Genomic DNA, 19,903 nt, shown 5'->3' on the forward strand with positions numbered 1-19,903 from the left:
TAGTATATAAATCAACTGTTAAAATCATAAATTTTATGAAAGTTAAATACAGATCAACTATTTCCAATGAAAATTTAATATCCAAATTAAGGTGTGCTGTAAGAACATATCAGATTTCAAAGACTTAATATAAAAACAATCTCTTTAATAATTTTTATATGAGTAGGTGTTAAATTACAACATTTTGGATTAAATAAAATATTAAAATTTTTGCCTTTTTTGGCTGGGCGTGGTGGCTCATGCCTGTAATCCCAGTACTTTGGGAGGCCGAGGCAGGTGGATCACGAGGTCAGCAGTTCGAGACCAGCCTGGCCAAGATGGTGAAACCCCGTCTGTACTAAAAATACAAAAAAAATTAGCCAGGCATGGTGGCAGGCACCTGTAATCCCAGCTACTCGGGAGGCTGAGGCAGAGAATTGCTTGAATCCAGGAGGCGGAGGTTGCAGTGAACCAATATCACACTGCAGCCTGGCAACAGAGTGAGACTGTCTTAAAAAAAAAATTGCCTTTTTACAAACTTTTTTGTTAATATGGCTACTAGAAAACTTGATTCTATATATGGCTTCATTTATATTTCTATTGGATAGCACTGACTTACAGAATTTTTTTGAGAGTCAGTAAAATAATCTATTTGAACTGTGTTGTAAGCCACAATAGCTATATATATATATATATATATATATATATATATATATATATATATATATATATATTTATATTTTCAACAGAGTCTTGCTCTGTCGCCCAGGCTGGAGTGCAGTGGTGTCATCTCAGCTCGCTGCAACCTCCGTCTCCCGGGTTCAATTGATTCTCCTGTCTCAGTCTTCTGAGTAGCTGGGATTACAGGCGTGCGCCACCAAGCCACGCTAATTTTTTTTATTTTTAGTAGAGACGGAGTTTCACCATGTTGGTCAGGCTGGTCTCAAACTCCTGACTTTGTGATCCACCCGCCTCGGCCTCCCAAAGTGCTGGGATTACAGGCATGAGCCACCACGCCTGGCCTGCAATGGCTATATTTTTGTTAATATGATAGTTCAGCAAGCCTGATAGGCTTTTGAGGCATACAGAAATAAACGTATGCCATCACCTGAGATTTTTAAGCATCCAAGATGCTTTAGTTTACTTTTCTTAGAGGAAACAGTGAAAAGAATATGTGGTTTAAAAATGGTCATAAAAAGGACACTAAATAACCTGATTAATCTAGAGTATAAACCAAATTGCCACTTACTTTGAATTGTTTTTACCAAAGGTATCACTTTGAATAAAGATAACTTTCATTTAGACATCTATCTTTATGTGTTCCTGCCATCATTTCAGTGAGATCAGAGGAAAGTTAAATTAGAACAATGAAAAAGCTTAAGAAATGAACAATCATCATGCTTTTGTGTATGCTTAAAGTGAGTACATGTAAAAAAACATCAAACAGAATGTAGACTGTGGTACTTGAGTATACCTGGGAGAGTAATTGCATTAATAACATATTATGTAGTTTCATGGCTAAGAACAGTGGCATCTAGTTTTCTGCCTATAGGGGAAGGAAGATCTATGAACCTCCACGGTATATGAGTGTAAACCAAGCAGCCCAGCAGCTTCTGGAGATTGTTCAAAATCAAAGAATACGAGGAGAAGAACCAGGTACTCAAGACACTAGAAGGACTCTCATATTATTCCTCTGTTACTGCATTTAGATGTGTATATGACTTAATATCTCATACCACTATGGAAGCAAGAGTCAGTATTTTTGTATTGTACTATTTCTTGTCATTTTTGTCCAACTTTAACTTAAATCCCATAGGCTTCAAGTTGTAGTGAAAGAAAAAAAAATTGGCATTCTTTTATAGTATAATTAACACCATTCCAGAAAGTGAGGATTTTTCACAAATTAAACATAAGTCACATTTGATATAAATATATTACTGTATAAATATTTTTGTTAAAATATATCTATTATGTTATCCCTAATCAATGGTGAGATCTATCCTGCAAAAATATACTTATCGTTCTTTTATTCTCCCTCCTTTCATTCTTAATATTGAGACTAGGAATAGTTTTCTTCAGAGTAAATATAAGAGAAAATTTGTTCTTATATTCCTAATATGTAGACACAGTGTGTGGTATATAATAGAAATGTTTATTGTCAATAAATCTTTATGGGAGGTTCTTTTTTTTTTTTTTTTGAGACAGGGTCTCACTTTGTCACGCAGGCTGGAGTGCAGAGGCACTATCTCAGCTCATTGCAGCCTCCACCTCCTGGGCTCAAGTGATCCTCCCACCTTAGCTGAACTACAAGTGCATGCCACCATGCCCAGCTAATTTCTTTGTGTGTTTTTGGTAGAGACAGGGTTTCACCATGTTGCCCAGGCTTTTCTCGAATTCCTTGGCTCAAGCAATCCTCCCACCTCGGCCTCCCAAAGCCTCCCAAAGTGTTGGGATTACAGGTGTGAACCACCACGCCTGGCCCACTGTGAGACTTTTTTTTTTTTTTTTGAGATGGGGTCTTGCTTTGTTGCCCAAGTTAGAGTGCAGTGGTGCAATCATGGCTCACTGCAACCTCTGCCTCCCGGGCTCAAGCCACCCTCCCACCTTAGCCACTTGAGTAGCTGGGACTACAGGTGCATGCCACCACACCCAGCTAATTTTTTTGTATTTTTGGTGGAGATGGGGTTTCACCATGTTGCCCAGCTGGTCTCGAACTCCTGAGCTCAAGCGATCCGCCTGCCTCAGCCTCCCAAAATGCTGGGATTACAGGTGCGAGTCACCGCACCCGGTCAAGAGATTCTTGAGTGATTGTTGCTTATTTTATTCTCATTAGTAGGCCATGTTAAAGTCGTGAAACAAATAGTCTGCAAGGATGTTCTATATCCATAACTTTGTACAGAAGTTTCTTGCATTCCTGTTTGTCCTTGGATAAACCATTTGCCCCCTTTTGATCATTGTTCAATCAAGACCCCTTTCCCAGCTAAACAATACAACCATTAAAGGGTCAGCTCTTTAGCTGTAGCACCAGAGTGAATAATACTAAAGCTAAGGCTGGCTGTTTTTAACTGAAAAACATAAATAGTGCCAAATGCTCATTATTTGTTAAGGAATCTATAGTCTACTAGTCTCATATCTACTATCTTAGCTCTCATTACCATGATTTAAAAGAGAGAGTATTACATTTTAAAAAATGAGAAAACTGAAGTTTATCACACAGCTAATTGGATGGTAAGGCAGAAACTCAAATCTGTAATTTATTTCATAATCTCATGGTTTCTTCAGTATATCTAGGTCAATATGAACATTATCTCAAGCAAGTTATTAAAAACCTGTGTGTAATAAACATTGTTTACTCAGAACTTATTTAAAAACGAATGCTGTGCAATTGTAGAGTGTAAGTATAGCTTGTCAAGTCCTAAAAGCTTAGTGTAAGCCTTTGTAATTCTGAAAGGGTAAAGTTTGGAAGTACTCTTTTATATTAGGTAATACAAATGATTTAGAAAATCCCTTGGATGAATTAATGGATAACTGGTCCATAAGTGGCAAAAGAGATTTAAGATATTTGGGGCTTCTTGAAATGTACTTGTGGTACTAATGTTTGTTTGACTGTTGGATGGATGATGCATTTGCTGAATTGAATAGCAGTATCTTTTTTTTTTAATAGCAGTTACCGAGGAGACACTTTGTGTTGGCTTAGCCAGAGTTGGAGCCGACGACCAGAAAATTGCAGCAGGCACTTTACGGCAAATGTGTACTGTGGACTTGGGAGAACCATTGCATTCCTTGATCATCACAGGAGGCAGCATACATCCAATGGAGATGGAGATGCTAAGTCTGTTTTCCATACCAGAAAATAGCTCAGAATCTCAAAGCATCAATGGACTTTGAACATAGATATTTACTATTGTCTGATGTAAATTTCAGCCATATATGGATTGATATGGTTTGGCTGTATCCCCACCCAAGTCTCATCTTGAATTTTAATCCTCATAATTCCCAGGTGTTGTGGTAGGTAATTGAATCATGGGGGCAGTTTGCCTCATGCTATTCTCATGATAGTGAGCTTTCATGAGATCTGATGGTTTTATAAGTGCCTGGCATTTCCCCTACTGGCTCTCATTCTCACTCTTGCCGCCCGGTGAAGAGGTGCCTTCCACCGTGATTGTTAAGTTTCCTGAGGCCTTCCCAGCCATGTGGAACTGTGAGTCGAAAATTAAACCTCTTTTATAATTACCCAGTCTCGGGTATTTCTTCATAGCAGTGTGAGAATGGATTAATACCTGGATGCATGCATGTTTGTGTAACAAACAGGTCTTTTGGCTTATCTAGTAAGTATAAAACAAGTGACCAAAAAGAAGTTGACTCAACAATGCTTGGTTTCTTGTGGCAGTGAGTTTTTTCCCTATGATATCATCAGTTGTTGCTGCTATTTTGGCAACTTTTCAGGATGTACACATAAAGCAGACCAGGCTGGAAAGCTTGTGGATAGACATCCACTGACAGAATCATTTAAGAGCAGTTTTTATTTATGAAACCAATTTATACAAGGTGGTTGTTAACAGAATATAACTTAGAGGTAACTGGAATTTGAATCACTTGAATCTGTTTTAAAGGGTAAAAAATGTTATGAGTGCCAAGAAAAGCAAATAAAAGATTAGTAAATGTTCACAAAATATGTTTATAATTTTCTTCTTTTTAAAAAAGTTAGCTGTCCCTACTGCATGAGGAGTTGTCCTGACAGCAGCTGGTATTAGTGTATATAAACAAAGGTAGAAAGATTACATTTCCATCCAGCAGTCTGACTTACAGCTCAGCTGAGCACACGCCACAAAATGACATTGTTCTGAATTCACTGTCTTGGTTAGCTGACATCCTAATTACGTGGCTCATACTCTGCTGTATTTTGGAGGTTATAAGGTTGTTTAATTATAAATGTTCAGCCAGCCTTGTACAGTTGCTGTTTGGTTTTAAATAGCATCTTTCACATCCAAGCAGACAAATGGAAAACTTGCTGACTACAAAATAAAATTTTTAAAAATGTAAGTTTTAAGGCAACAATGGATTAGTCAAGATATGCCATATCACTTAATTCAGTTAATATGCCATTGTATATGTGTGAGTAGTCACACTCTTCTTACTAGTATTAAATAACACTCCATTTATTATATTTCATGACCAAAGAGTTTCAGTTCTGAATAGAAATAGCTTTCTTATATCCTAGTTCAGTTGGTTCAACTCTAAGTATTTCCATGGCCTAACCAATTTTTCTGAGCTCTTTACTTAGTAAATTCATTGAAATTTGAACAGATTTCCCTACTCCCTGGGATCATCAATTAGCTAAAGATTATTTGACTTATTTTACTTCATTTGAGATAAAAGATATTTATATATATATGAAACATCTTTTTTCTTTATTATTATTTATTTATTTATTTATTTATTTATTTATTTTTGAGACACAGTCTCACTCTGTAGCCCAGGCTAGAGTGTAGCGGTGCAATCTTGGCTCACTGCAACCTCTGCCTCCCAGGTTCAAGCGATTATCCTGCCTCAGCCTCCCGAGTAGCTGGGATTGCAGTCATGTGGCGGCACCACACCTGGCTATTTTGTGTGTGTGTGTGTGTAGAGATGGGGTTTCACCATGTTGGCCAGGCTGGTCTTGAACTCCTGACCTCAAGTGATCCGCCCACCTTGGCCTCCCAAAGTGCTAGGATTACAGGCATGAGCCACTATGCCTGGCCTCATTTTCAATCTGTTAGACACAGAAGGGGAGAGAGCCAAGTACATTTAAATGCCAGTTGTATATTATTTTCTTCTCATATGTTAAACTAAACATTTAAGAACTATATAATGAAGGACTTCTGGTTTTGGTAATGGTGTAATAGCTTGTAATGTACAAACCCTCCCAATTATAAACTGGACAAAATATAATAAACAATGGTCTAAAAACTCTAGGGAGTCACTGAAACCAGCTGTGAACTATATATGGTTTTTCCCCTTCGGTCTTTCCCAGACTGTGTGGTAAGGCGTGGCTAGAACTCAGGAGAAAGTTGCAATCTTACTGGCTTGAGGTATTAGGATGGAATTAAAGGCCGCTAGAAGAACTGAAAATTAAAGCAGCAGATCCTAGAAATGAAGGTGTCAGAAATGGAGGAGGCTTCCTGTCTGCATATGATCTCTCCTTAAATCCTTAGCTAACTCTCGAACCGTGCATGCCCCGGGAAGACTCCAAGGACCTTGGTGGAAAGCCACAGTTGGAAGGCTCAAGAAGCTGAACAGAGACGGCTGTTTTCTATTGCAATAGAAGACACAGTTTCAAGTTTGAATTCTGACAAGTTAGAAGGGCTTGATAGAACCTTGAGCTTCCCAAACCCCAGAATGGCCATGTATTAGTAAAGGCTGTGCACAAGACTAAAGATTTATGCTAAAACTAAGGATGAAACCTTTAACATAATATAAAATCAAGGTGATTAGCCAATACTTTAAATGAGATCAAAGCTTAGCACTCTTCAGAGTATGATAAAATGAATCTGTATAACATATAAACAATGACCGGAATACAATAAAATGCTATAGGGTATCCAGAGAAATAAGGAAATACGGTTTATAGCTTATGGTTTAAAAAAAAAAAAAAGAGCAGACAACAGAAAAAAAAATCCGAACATAAACTAGATGATGGTGGAATTGGCAGACAAGGATTTTTAAAGCAGTTTTTAGAACTATGTTCATGGACAAAAAGGTAGGGTGGTTGTAATGAACGAATATAGATATATATTCTCACCCAAAATGTGGTAACATTAAAAGAAAATGGTTGGGTTTAACCGTAGCATACAGATGACACATGAAAGAAATTGTCCAATCTGAGGAAAAGAGAAGAAAAGATTAGAAGGAAGACAACAGAAAGCCTCAATGCCATTTGGGGAAATATCAAGCAATTTAACATAGGTAACTGGATTTCCAGAAGAATAGAAGGAAAATAGGGCAGAAGAAAATATAAGTAACTTACAGGCCAGAAATACCTCAAATTTGGTAAAGCTATCAACTCACAGATCCAATAACTGAGTGAACCCCAAGTGGAATAAATAAAGAAAATCATACCTAACGTAACAGGTAAAACTGATGAAAACCAAGGATAAAAAAGCTACCAAGGGTGGTAGTAGGGAACCTACCAAATTTTTATTTGAAATTAAACTTAACCAGGTTCCTCTGTCTGCTAAATCTGGCAATTCTGTTCTGTATGTAACTTAACCTCTATTTAAATGAAATTGTAAAATGAACACTGCACTACTCAGCAGGGAAAGGATGAACAATAGTGTTTTTGGTCTGTTCTCTGAAATCCCAATGTTAGTTAAAATAGAAATACCTGAAGGCTGCATACATTTGTTTGATTATTTAATAGTGTTTAGCTCTTTAATACTATAAAGTTCTTTAAAATTATCATGTAGTGAAACACTATTCCATAATCTAGATACAGAACGGTTTCATCACCCACAAGATCTCCCACTGTCCCTTTATATTCATCCCTCTAGTTCATTCCTCTTTATTGCTAAGTAGTGTTCTCTCATATGGATAGACTACAGTTTATCCATTCACTATTTGAGAGATAATTGGTTTGTTTCCACTTTTTAGTGATTGTGTATAAAGTTGTTAAAACATTAACATAACAGGTTTTTGCCTGATATTTTATCCAGAGGGATTGCTGGGTCACATGGTTAAGTGTGCACCTAATTTTATAAGAAACTGCCAAAATGATTTCCAAAGTGCCTGTACATTTTGCATTCTTGCCAGCATTGTATGGGTTCCCATTGCTCTGTATCTTTGCCACCACTTCATGTTGGCAGTATTTTGAACTATTCTGATAGGTGTGTAGTGGTGTCTTTTTTTTTTTTTTTTTAGACAGAGTTTTGCTTTTGTTGCCCAAGCAAGAGTGCAATGGCACAATCTCGGCTCACCACAACCTCTGCCTCCTGGGTTCAAGCTATTCTCATGTCTCAGCCTCCCGAGTAGCTGGGATTACAGGCATGCACCACCACGCCCAGCCAATTTTGTATTTTTAGAAGAGGCGGGGTTTCTCCGTGTTGGTCAGGCTGGTCCCGAACTCCCAACCTCAGGTGATCTGCCTGCCTTGGCCTCCCAAAGTGCTGGGATTACAGGCATGAGCCACTGTGCCTGGCCGCAGTGGTGTCTTTGTTGTGGTTTTAATTTGTATTTCCCAATACCTAATGATGTGGATCATCTTTTCATGTGCTTATTCACCATTCTTATATCCTATTTGATGAAGCATCTGTTCATGTCTTTTGCCTACTTTTAAATTGGATTGTTTCCATATGGTGAAATTTTGAGTGTTTATTACATATTCTGGATAAAACCTTTTGTAAGATATATGACCTGCAAATATTTTCTTCCCATTTGTAGCTTGTCCTTTCATTCCCTTAACCATTTTTGATAAAGCAAACGTTTTAAATTTTGATTAAATCCACTTTATGTTTTCTTACATAGATTATGCTTCTGTTGCCATGTCTAAGATCCCATCACAAATTCAACAGACTCAATATTTGTATGAAGTGAGTTTTAGATCCACACTCATTTTTTTTTTGCATGTAAATGTTTAGTTACAACATCTTGATAAGACTGTTCTTCCATTGAATTGTTTCTGCACCATTGTAAAAATCATTAAGCCCTATTTATGTAGGTCTCTTTCTGAACTCTTGCTGTTCTATTGATCTGTGCGTCTCTCCCTTCTATGATACTATGCTGTCTTAATTACTTTAGCTTTATGGTAAGTCTTAAAAACAGGTGGTGTGGTTCCTTTAACATTCTTTTTTCAAAGTTGTTTTAGCTATTCTAGTTCCTTTGCCTTTCCATATAAACGTTAGAATGAGCTTGTTGACATATACAAAAGAGGCTGTGAGATTTGGATTGGAATTGTTTGAGATGGTGTGGATATTTTGGGGTTTATTCTGTTTTGGGTTTGCCCAGCTTCTTGACTCTAGGTGTACATCACCAAACTTGGGAAGTTTACAGCCATTATTTCTTCAGATCTTCCTTCAGCACTATATACTTTATCCTCTCCTTGAGAAATTCTGATAAATACAAATGTTAGACATTTCTTACTGTCCAACAGGTTCCCGAGCTTTGTTCATTGTTGTTGTTATTTCAGTCTGTTTTCTCTGTTGCCTAGAGCTGATAATTTTTATCCATCTATGAATTCATTGACTCTTTTCGCTGTCTTCTCCGTTCTGCTGTTGAGTCCATCTGTATGTTTTTAAAATTTTGGTTACTGTTCTAAAATTTCCATTTGGTTCTTTTTATGTCTGCTGTTTTTTATTTTAACATTTGTTTCAAGATTATTTGTGATTTCTTTGTCATGTATTTTTCTGTAGGTGTTTGAGCATTTCATATAGCATTTTTGTATTGCTCGCTTGAGCATTTTAAATATCTGCTTTAAGGTCTTTGTTAGATAATTCTAACATTGATATCTCAGTTTTACCATCTATTGATTTTCTGTAAGTTGAAATTTTTTGCAGCACTTTATCAAGTAATTTTGGATTATAGCTTGGACATTTTGAATATTATGTTGTGAGTTGCTGGGTCTTGTTCAGATTTAATGGAGAATATCAATCTTTTTGTTTGAGCAGGCAACCAACCTGTTAGCTTCAGGATGCAATTATCAGATTGCTCTTTATGGGCTACAGTTCCAGTGTAAGTTTGGTTTTCAAAGACTGCAATTCTCTTTGGATCTATCTCAAGTTTGTGGCACACAATTTGGGACTTATGAAGTCGTCTGTTGGATAGTTTAGTTCTCAAGATTCTCAAGGCTAAATAGAATCAGATCCAAGCATTAGTGATTTGAGGATGATCCTTGGGGTTCATAAACAACTTTATGAGATTGCTTTCCTGGTTTCCTCCCACTCCATAATCTCTCCACTTCCTGGTTCCCTGGGCTCCCTTTCTTGGTTGATCCTCTGGCCAGAAACTTGGGCATCTAGTTACTCTACTCTGATACTATTTCATACTTTCATGGCTGGGCCTGCATTCTGCTCCATGTGGTGGGGGTACAGAGAGAAAAAAGCAACAGGGTTGCTGTACCCTTTTAAAACCGTAACTCTACCAAACAGAAATATTCCCCTCCCCCAAAGTTTTAGTTCCTATGGGCTTACATAGCTGTTGGCCACCACCACAGGATTGCCTGGCCAAAGCTTTTGGAAGCCAGTGGGAAGTCTTCCCTCCAACTAATGTAACTACAAATGTAGTAACTTTGCCTTCTTCTGAGGTCTGTAGAAACCAATATGACCTGTGTACAAATTATTGCTCATGGGGAAAGTAGTATGATGCACATACAGGACAATAAACCCTGTAAAGCTGAACATTATGATCTAACTTATTGTCTGTCTAGGGTGAAAGACAGTGACGGCTAATCAGATGGACCTTATTTTATTTGTAATTTTACAAGTCACAATGACATACTCAAAAGTCCAAGCCAAATGGCCAAGCCAAGCCTTAATTGCTATCTAAGTGCTCCTGCTTATATGTGAATCTGAAGATCTTGTTTACTTAAAAAATACCACATTTAAACAATGCCATTTGGTGGCTACATTCAGGAAATAATTTTTATAATGTCTTTGTATTATTTTGCTTTATTCTTTAGTTTTAGCAGTTGCTCTTTCACAAAAAGAGTACTATTCACTTTAACAATTCATACAGCATCACTTTTCAAAGAGGAGTTAAAGTTTACATTAAAAAGCAAAATTCATCCATTTTTTCAATAAACTGATTGCCTTGCCTACACTGTGCCAGACTATGCATTTCTTACTGTCAACATTAGCAGATAAATTTGAATTGTGAATTTAAATGTTGGTATCATGTGCTAAGCTTGAATTTCATGGTAGTTTTTTGTTTTTTTTTTTTTGCCTCAAAGTAGAACTGGATGAGCTGATAATGTTTTAATAACTAGAATCCCATTAAAATGCTGTTTCTTTTTTTTGGAAAGAATGAAAAAAAGTAGTAAATTGCTGTCATTCTGTCTACATCTATTGAACCTGTTTGCTCCTCCTTGTCTCTGCTGTTTTTTTGCTCTAGACTAATGAAAAGTTTGGTGCCATATCAAGGGTTTGATTTAATAAGGAGGGAATGAAATGCATTTAAGTTTCGAAAGTTGTTCAGAAGAGTTTACACTTGATAAGCATTAGGGAGCCACTCAAGATTCCTGAGCTAGAGGACTGCAAGTGGAAACTTGGAAAGCAAGACCAGTTTAACATGGGGTGGCTTCTGCGGTTAGGAAAGCCAAAACTCTACATAAGATTGGCCGGTGCAGTATTGTACCAAACAACTTCCTAACCCAGTGTGTAAACAGAAGAGGCTGCTCCGTAGGAGTGTTGACAGGCCACTGTAGAATTAGGCCAGAGGCTAATTACAGAGAAGACAGGATAGGTAGGGAGTCTCAATCTAGCAGGTATGCAGAGGGGCCAGCTCCCGGCATTCAGGAAGCCAGGACAGGACAAATGCTTCAAAAGCGCCTGGACAAAAGTTGGATTCAACAAAAATTCCTTGTACTCCCAGCCAAAGCCAAAATTGTTTGGGTGGGGGCTGAAATGGAGGTGGCTAGAGTTGGGCAAGGAAAGTGATTCTGCTTGCAGTCATCAGTGAAATCCTGGAATAGGGCAGTGGGAATGGAAAAGAAAGTAAAAGATTTCAAAGGAAGAAAGACGTTTTATGATAAGGGATTCAGGAAATGGAGGTGACAGGGCATTGCTTAGTTTTCTAAGAATTCTATGAAGAATTCTGACAAATTGGTAGTTGAGAATTGAATGGGAAAGAGTTGTTTTCTTCAATTTTGAATTTGATATGCTGGTAGTTCTGCCATGAATGTGACAAGAAGCCACTGATGGCCTTGAAGCAACTTCTACAAAATAGGGAGGAGTGAAGCTATACTACTAGGAGCTATGGAAATGGTTAGAAAGGAGGTAGAAGCAGCAAATGTAGACCACATACAAGGAATCTGACAGCAGACATGCTGAGGATAAAGCCTTGAAGTATGGCAGAGATTGATAGTAAAGAAGCTGCTTTGGTAAGAATACCTTTGAGAAGGAAGGTGACATGAGTGGTGCATGGGATACTGTGGAAGAAGTTATTTTAAAAAAGAATTGCATCTAATCAGAGGGAAAAATTTGGAAGGATAATGGAGGCTCACATCAGATGTTTTGGTCTTCACGTCATATAAGACAAAGTCATCCATAGAAACTGAGATGAGAGAACAACTTGGGAGTGATGGAAATATCTGGAAGTAAATACTTCGAGACATGTTTATGAGGTCAGATGCTGACTAAGAGCCACAATGAGGCTGTTCACAATGTAAAGATACTTCCAACCTCCTAGCATCTCTTCTCTCCTAGTAAGTTCTGCCGTTTCTTGGCTCTGAGAATCATTCTTTGCCTTTCATTCCTTAAGTCCTCTAGAATCTATTCCAATACCTGTAAGATTCACAGTGTTTGTTTCAGTTCGTCAAACTGATAGACACAATTCAGGTAGAGATTTTTAAACAGAAATTTTATTGAAAGAATTTTGATACAGTTCATGATTCTTTTTAAATACATATGAAGTTTAACAAAATATATACATGAATGTGTTCAAGTAGAAAATGTGAAATATACATTATAGATTTGTTGTATTGCACTTGGGCAAATCATAATTGCTCACTTCAGCATATTCAAACCGAATCACAACATAGTCTTTGAAAGTTGACATTATAACTTAGCCTTGTACTCAAACATTTTAAGAAATGTTTTGATGCCTTAATCTTCACCAAAGGAATCAAACCCAAATACTAACTTGGCCATATGTTTAAATACCACTAAAGGCAGGGAGGTAAAGTGTTGTAGGGGTGCTTAAAATATACTAAGAAGGGATTTGGCAATTTTCCATTCACAGTATTTCCAATATAAAAGACTCATCCTATTTATCAAACTCACAAAAGTTGGGGGAAAATATCACTTGGGAAAAAATTTCACTGAATTGCTATCAAAGGAAGCAATGAAGTTACTTGACAAACTATTGACAGGATGTCTAGTTCAAAATAGAATCTTCATTGAGGCTAACTGTAGCACAGTATGTGATACATAAACAAAATTCAAATATTAAAATTCTAAATAAAAAAAATTTTCCCCGCTAGTATAAAGTAGAAGTTCTATAGTGGAAATAACAATGAAAACAGATGAAAAATCAGTGAAGAAATAGAGGGAGGTACTACTAAAATTTTGTGTTTGAGAGGAAAAAGAGAAAGGTAAAAAATAATTCTGGGAATATTTAAATCAGTAATTGAATACATGTAGTGATGTCTTTAAAGCACCTTCAAGAAAGACCTCTTTCATTTTGGATGACAATACATTAGGATAAATGAAATATGTGAATATGGCAATTTTCCATAAAAACAAAGGAGACTATGGAGACTGTCTGGTTCCTGATTTGGCCATACAAAATATAGAAAATTCAAGTGACCCAGGTTCCACAGTCCCAATTCTGTCAAATTCCGATCCAACAATTTGTAAAATGGATAACATCTGTATACTTCCACTGTATATGAAAAAGAATGAGCAGCTCACAGGGCTACTTAAAAAAAAAAATGGCCAAGGTGAATATATAGTCATTTATTTGTGCAAAAATGCCAAAGAAATGCTGAGATGTCTTCTGTAAAAAACAGTAAATTACTGGTTTTACCTATCCCTAACCCTTACTTTTGACACAACTATCTAAAATGTTCACTAGTTAACCAAACATTTACTCAGCATGTGAATCCATGCTAAGTTTGAGGATAAAAGGATGCAGAAGAGAAAGATATTCTTTATTACAAGCTTTCCAACATCATGATCAAAATTACAAATAATTTTCAAGGCTGTTGTAAGAAGTCAACATTAAATGTTAAGTTTAAGCATAGATTACTACTATTTATGAAACAGATTTCTTCCTTTTGAAAGGTGTGTATAAAATGTAATGTAAATCAAATCTACTTATCCTTCTCCTGCAGTGCAAAATTACTTGTACTTTTGGGGAAGATAATTCCCTAATAAACTAAATTAAGGTCTCTTGGGTAGAAATTCAGTTTCTCTCTTCATACAGCCACAAAGGGTACTATCTTTTCATTCAGTCCCTTAAGCAGCTTACTCTTCAATGCCAACGAAACTTTATTTTTTAAATAGTCTTAAAAGTGCTAAGGGAGTTCTGGTTCCTCTTTTTAGCATGCACAATTTAAGATCAATGGTAAAAGTAGGAAATAAGCATAAGGGCACTGGAAGAAGGAATGAGTCTAAATAATGTATAATGACTGTTCCGCCATACCAATTTTGTCATGGTGATTATTCACTAATTTTATAGGAGAGTGTATTGAGATCTGCTACAACTTCTTGGATCTTTGAAGCACTGCTGAATTACATACACAAAGCAGAGCAGATGTCAGCACCTGATTAATCAGTACTCTACTACTGGCTAGATTCCCCAGGCAAGTCACTTAAATTATCTCCAAACAGCTTCCTCATCTGTAAAATAAGGATAAAAATTCCTTCCTCACAGAGATGTTATGAGAATTAGAGGAGATTTGAAAATGCTCCGTCAATCATAAAATCATGCAAAATTATTCCTTTGTAGAAATTTGAGGATTAAATGTAATAACATGAAGGCCACACTAACCGCCTGGCACATAAATACTTAATAAAAGTTATTCCCCATTCTCACTTTCTGTGTAATTTGCAGTTAGGAAATATAAATCAAAGACATCCTTGTCAGACTCACATCCATTTGGCTTTAACTAGAACTGTCCTTCCCTGCTCCTTTTCTTTTTTTTTTGGATACATAATCTTTCACTGTATTTGAGGCTATCTTGAGTCTCTGGTTGAGATCTGGGTCACTAAGGCTTCTGGGGGATCATGTCTTCAACAAGCCTTCCAATGAATGTCCAAAGAAAAACATATAATTTCCTTTTATTTTTTTTTTTTTACCAAAGTTCTTATGAATTGGAAAATAATTTGTTTCAAAGATGGTGATGAAAGGAAAAAAAAAGTTTAACTTTCCAAAGGTAATGCTTTCATGAAGAGTTAGAAATAGCAGTTTTAGTAATTAGTTGTAGGAATTCTGGTTAAGACTTCAACATTTTACCTTACTTAAAAGATTTGCTTTATGCAACATTTAATGCCCAGTTTTGCATGGCTCTAAAAATCTTTAAAATGCAAAAGCTTTTCCAGTGACTGGAAGCCAACACGACAAGACTGAAATGGTATGACCTGTGAATTAGCCTGGTTTATTAAAAAATACCAGTTCAGAGACCATAAACAAAATAAAGAAGCTAAGCAATCCTTAAATTGGATTTAGCCTTGGGCAATTAGCAGAAAAATTCACTCATAAAAGGATCCATTTTACAGATATCGTTTTTTAAAATGTCAGGAACTGGTTTTATAAGAGTAAAAAAGTTAAAATTAATTACATCTTCCATAAAGAATATGATGGAAATAATTATATACGAAAAATGAGACAATAAAAGTCCATTTATAAAGTGCCTTAATGTACCAAAAAAGGAGGTCAGATGTCCTTTATTTACAAATCATATTTAATCCCATTTACAGAAAGGCAAATATTACACTGGAGAGGCAGCATAATAGAGTATAAAGAACTCTCAACTTCGAGTCAGAAGATCTGAATCTTTTTGGCTTTGCCACTAATTTTCTCTGTGACTTTGAGCAAATGAGAGTTTTTCTGGGCTTCGGTTTTCTCATCTGTAAAATGAGAGGTAGAACTACACTGCTTCTAAAGTCAGTCCTTGCTTACATGTAAAATTCTGTGTTAAGCAATGTAAATATGGTTCTTAAGTTTTGGAATTACATAACAGGGTTCTACCATATTAATAATCTCTGTAAAAACTGATTATTCCATAATAGGTAGGTAAAAACATTATAGAACTGTGATCAAATACATTTTGAGTTCATGATTTGGCTGCTGTACAAAGGTGCAAAAAAGGCATAGCATTTTGGTTACTGATATACACGTGTAGGTTTTCAGGAATGCTGACAAATTCCAGATATAAAGGAAATGACAGCACAAGGAACACTGACCTACAGATAAACTAGATACTGTCCTTCACAAAGACGCATGGGGAGTTAGCAAACTGAGGAAGCTGTGGATATGTTAAGCCCTTCATCTTGAGGAATATAATCTATGTTTAAAAAACCAAAGCTAGTGGCTGAGCACGGTGGCTCACGCCTGTAATCTCAGCACTTTGGGAGGCCGAGGCAGGAGGATGACCTGAGGTCAGGAGTCCAAGACCACCCTGGCCAACGTGGTGAAACCCTGTCTCTGCTAAAAATACAAAAATTAGCCGGGCATGGTGGCGTGCACCTGTAATTCCAGTTACTCAGGGAGCTGAGACAGGAGAATCACTTGAACCCGGGAGGCGGAGGTTGCAGTGAGCTGAGACTGCGCCACTACACTCCAGCCTGGGCGACAAGAGTGAAATTCCATCTAATACAAACAAACAAAAAAAAACAAAAAAACAAAACCAAAGATAGTATAGCTATATTTCTGTTTGGGAAGGTTTACCAGGCAAGGTAAACTGTCCCTGAGCAATACAAATTTGTTGTCCAGAGAATATTTTGGCTTTTAAAATATTGGCAAAGTTACACTCAGATACGAGTTTTGTTTGTTTGTTTTTTGTAAGAGTTAGCCCAATTGATATTGGACATTGTAAATTAATTTTGTAACAATAATCAGGTAGTATTTCTCATTGGAATTATCTACTTTAGTAATACACATGTGCCAAGAACACTAATAAGACAAAATATTTCCTAAGAGTGACAAAAAGTTGCTTTTTCTCACTAATTTTTACTGCTGCATACATAGGTATACTGGCATTTAATTAAAGCATGAATGTTAATGCCAACTTGCTAAATGATATGCGCTGGCAATGTAATGTAACAAATGCAAATTCACATCAGTCTAACACTGTATAAACATACTCATGCATTTGTGTACTGATAGTACAGTCAAATAAAATGATTCATATTTTGACAAAAACTAAACTTGGAATGGAGGGCTCTGTGAAAGGCAGACTTGGGTCTTCAAATATCTCCATATGTGAAATATCAGTAGTTATACATAATCAGTTTTTAAAGGCACACATCCAAAATCTCCCTTCATCTAGATCTGTCATTTTCTCTATCTAATATGCCAAAACCCACAGAATATCCCAGAGTTCTCTCAGACTTGGTGGTGGATGCAAACTTCTAAATGACTACTTATATTTGTAGAAAAACCAGTACCATTATCAGGACACTTCCTTTTGAACTTTCCTGCTTAAAAGACCTCAACAGTTGTTTTAAGCACATACTACTGCAGTAAATCATAGATTTCAAACCACCTGGCAGTAAGCAAACATGTTTAGAAAATGCCACTTTGCCTGCGGAAAAGAGACTATTGATAGAGTTCACAGCAATCTGCAGCAGTTTAGAAAAGAATGAAGAAAGTGGTCTAGTTCTCCTAATAGAGAGTAGTTTATAGTTGTAGGTCAGATATAGGGGAAAAGACACTCTAAAACTTAGAATCAACAGGGATTTCTGCCACATCACTAAAAAGTACTTATTGATCTACATTCTTAATCATTGTTTCCATCCTGCAGGGTTTTTTCTCCCACATTTACAATTTTTTAAAGTTAAAAGGGAATATGTATTGTAAAATGAAGTATGAGGGAAAATCAGATCATTTTCTCTTCATAAAACACAGAGAATACTTAAGTAGAGTGCTCAAGCACTTATCTCGAATTGCAATTTTATTTTTCAAATACGTAAGAACCTAGAAAATCAACTTAGCACTTACTTCCTAGATACCTGTGTTAGGAAAAGTTCTACATCACCATATTTCCTCCGTACCTTTAATAATTCAAACTCAATAAAATGCTGCTTTAGGATTCCTGAAAGCAATTGTATTTGTGCAAAGCGTAAACAGGAAAACAAAGTGGATGACTTGGCATTTGAAGAATGAAAAAGCCAAACAGCACTGTCACAACCATTTCTGCCTTCAGTCTCCAATGCCTTTTTCTTTCATTATAAAATCCATAGAAATGGCAAGGAAAGATATAGGAAAGTTTATCACAGATACAGTAGCTATTACAGAAATTTGGAATTCAGCAGATGTTTTAAGTCAAAATTTTCTGTGTAACAGATGAATTTGCAAAGTTTTGAAAACACAGTCCACAAAGTAATTTAAAATGTGATAATTAAATTTGTTTTAAAAAGCAAATTAACACCTTTTATTTTCTGTGAAGATAAAACAATAAAAGAAAAATGTTCATATATCCAAACCTATGCTGGAAGTACACAAAAAGACAATTTGTATACATTACTGGCAATAGTCTTGTTTTGTACAGGATATTTTACAGAATATCCGTTGTTAAAAAAAAAAAAAAAAAAAACATAGCCGGGCATGGTGGCTCACATCTGTAATCCCAGCACTTTGGGAGGCTGAGGTGGGCGGATCACGAGGTCAAGAGATCAAGACCATCCTGGCCAATATGGTGAAACCCCGTCTCTACTAAAAATGCAAAAATTAGCTGGGCATGGTGGCACATGCCCATAGTCGCAGCTACTCAGGAGGCTGAGGCAGGAGAATAGCTTGAACCCGGGAGGCAGAGGTTGCAGTGAGCTGAGATTATGCCACTGCACTCCAGCCTGGCGACAGAGCGAGACTCCATCTCAAAAAATAAAAAATAAAAACAAAAATAAAACATACATGACTCTTGATGGTACATTTCTATGCTGGCAAATACATTTTTGGATACAAAGGCACTTTGAAAACCCAATATGGTTTGGTTCATAAGTTTGCAAGGTACAAACAATTTAACAAACATGATTATACTGAAGAACGTCAACAATTGTGACATTACGTATAGCACAGATTTCCAATTTCTTTCTTTTTTTTAAAAAAAGTAATACTGGTTTTGTGGGAATGAAAGCAGTGATTTCCAGCAGCTGCAGTGAAGACATTCCAGAAGACTGGAGGCCCACAATCTGAAATTCTTACTGGCTGGGATGAGAGGATGGTGGTGTGGGCATTCAACATGAAAACAAACAAACAGAAAACAAAAACAAAAAAAGAAAGACAAAAGGACAAATTAACATCCTAAGCTAAAATCCTCAGAAGTCAAAAAGATTTGGAGGAAAGAGCACAAAAGAAAAGACCAAAAGTCCAGGAGATATCCTCTTAAATCTGATCCCTTAGCTGTGAACTCCCCACAAAGCATGAACAGCTGACTCTACCCCGTCTACTTAGTGCTCGGGAGTTGTAGTGATAATTTCTCTCTTTTAAAAAGCTGGGTACAATGTTTTGGATCGTACAGTACCAGAAAAATTTGGTCCATAAAAGGTGCATAATTTCTTTCCATTCACTACATGGCTGCAAAGTCAATCTGTACGTAGAGCTGTCTCACTCCAGCCTGAAAAGTAAGAAAAAAAAAGTTAGAAAATCTAACAAGCTAATAACACCCTACACATTTCAGGAAAGTAATTTTTTTCTTTTACAAATCTCACTTTTTTAAAAAAAGAAAAGAATTATTTCAGAAACAAATATATTCATAAGCTACAAAAAATAATCTCCATTTACCACTACAAAAAAAAAAAAAAAGAGCCATGTTAACAGTCACACACCCTATCCAGATATCCAGGTGATACTTAGAAAAATGCAGTTCACCTTCTACAGTTACTCTGTTAGAGGACACCATGATGCTTGACTGGTTGGCTCTTAGTTGAAATTGATACATCAACCCTGTCTAAATCCTCCTGTGATAAATGATTAGTAAACAATTTAGCAAGTATAACCATCTATTGGAATTACTTTGCACTCCAAGTTCTCTCTTCTGTTTTGGATATGAACTTGCTACTCAAGGATACTGCTC

The 19,903-nt window shown here is 36.5% G+C and overlaps 2 protein-coding genes across 14 annotated transcripts in view; one reads left to right on the forward strand and one right to left on the reverse strand.

Annotated features, from left to right (window-relative positions):
- DPH5 (diphthamide biosynthesis 5) overlaps positions 1-4,212 on the forward strand; it is a 35,828-nt gene extending 31,616 nt beyond the window's left edge. For 4 of the 10 annotated variants that reach the window (XM_008960572.4, XM_003808483.5, XM_003808484.5 and 1 more), the window contains exons 7-8: positions 1,532-1,635; positions 3,644-4,212. In XM_008960572.4, coding sequence (XP_008958820.3) covers positions 1,532-1,635; positions 3,644-3,867 — 328 coding nt within the window. In that variant the 3' untranslated portion in view covers positions 3,868-4,212. The remainder of the gene's footprint in view (positions 1-1,531; positions 1,636-3,643) is intronic. The other 6 variants (XM_063599700.1, XM_057302836.2, XM_063599697.1 and 3 more) reach the window with 2 other exon arrangements.
- The window catches only part of SLC30A7 (solute carrier family 30 member 7), a 105,560-nt gene that overhangs the window by 7,209 nt on the left and 78,448 nt on the right, over positions 1-19,903 (reverse strand). For 2 of the 4 annotated variants that reach the window (XM_055115495.2, XM_008960569.5), the window contains exons 11-12: positions 19,352-19,444; positions 12,505-19,035 (exon numbers count right to left, since the gene is read on the reverse strand). In XM_055115495.2, coding sequence (XP_054971470.1) covers positions 19,397-19,444 — 48 coding nt within the window. In that variant the 3' untranslated portion in view covers positions 12,505-19,035; positions 19,352-19,396. Of the gene's footprint in view, positions 1-12,504; positions 19,445-19,903 lie in introns of those variants that run through there. The other 2 variants (XR_010110792.1, XM_055115501.2) reach the window with 2 other exon arrangements.

The sequence above is a fragment of the Pan paniscus genome, chromosome 1, assembly GCF_029289425.2.
Source record: "Pan paniscus chromosome 1, NHGRI_mPanPan1-v2.0_pri, whole genome shotgun sequence".
NCBI lineage: Eukaryota > Metazoa > Chordata > Mammalia > Primates > Hominidae > Pan > Pan paniscus.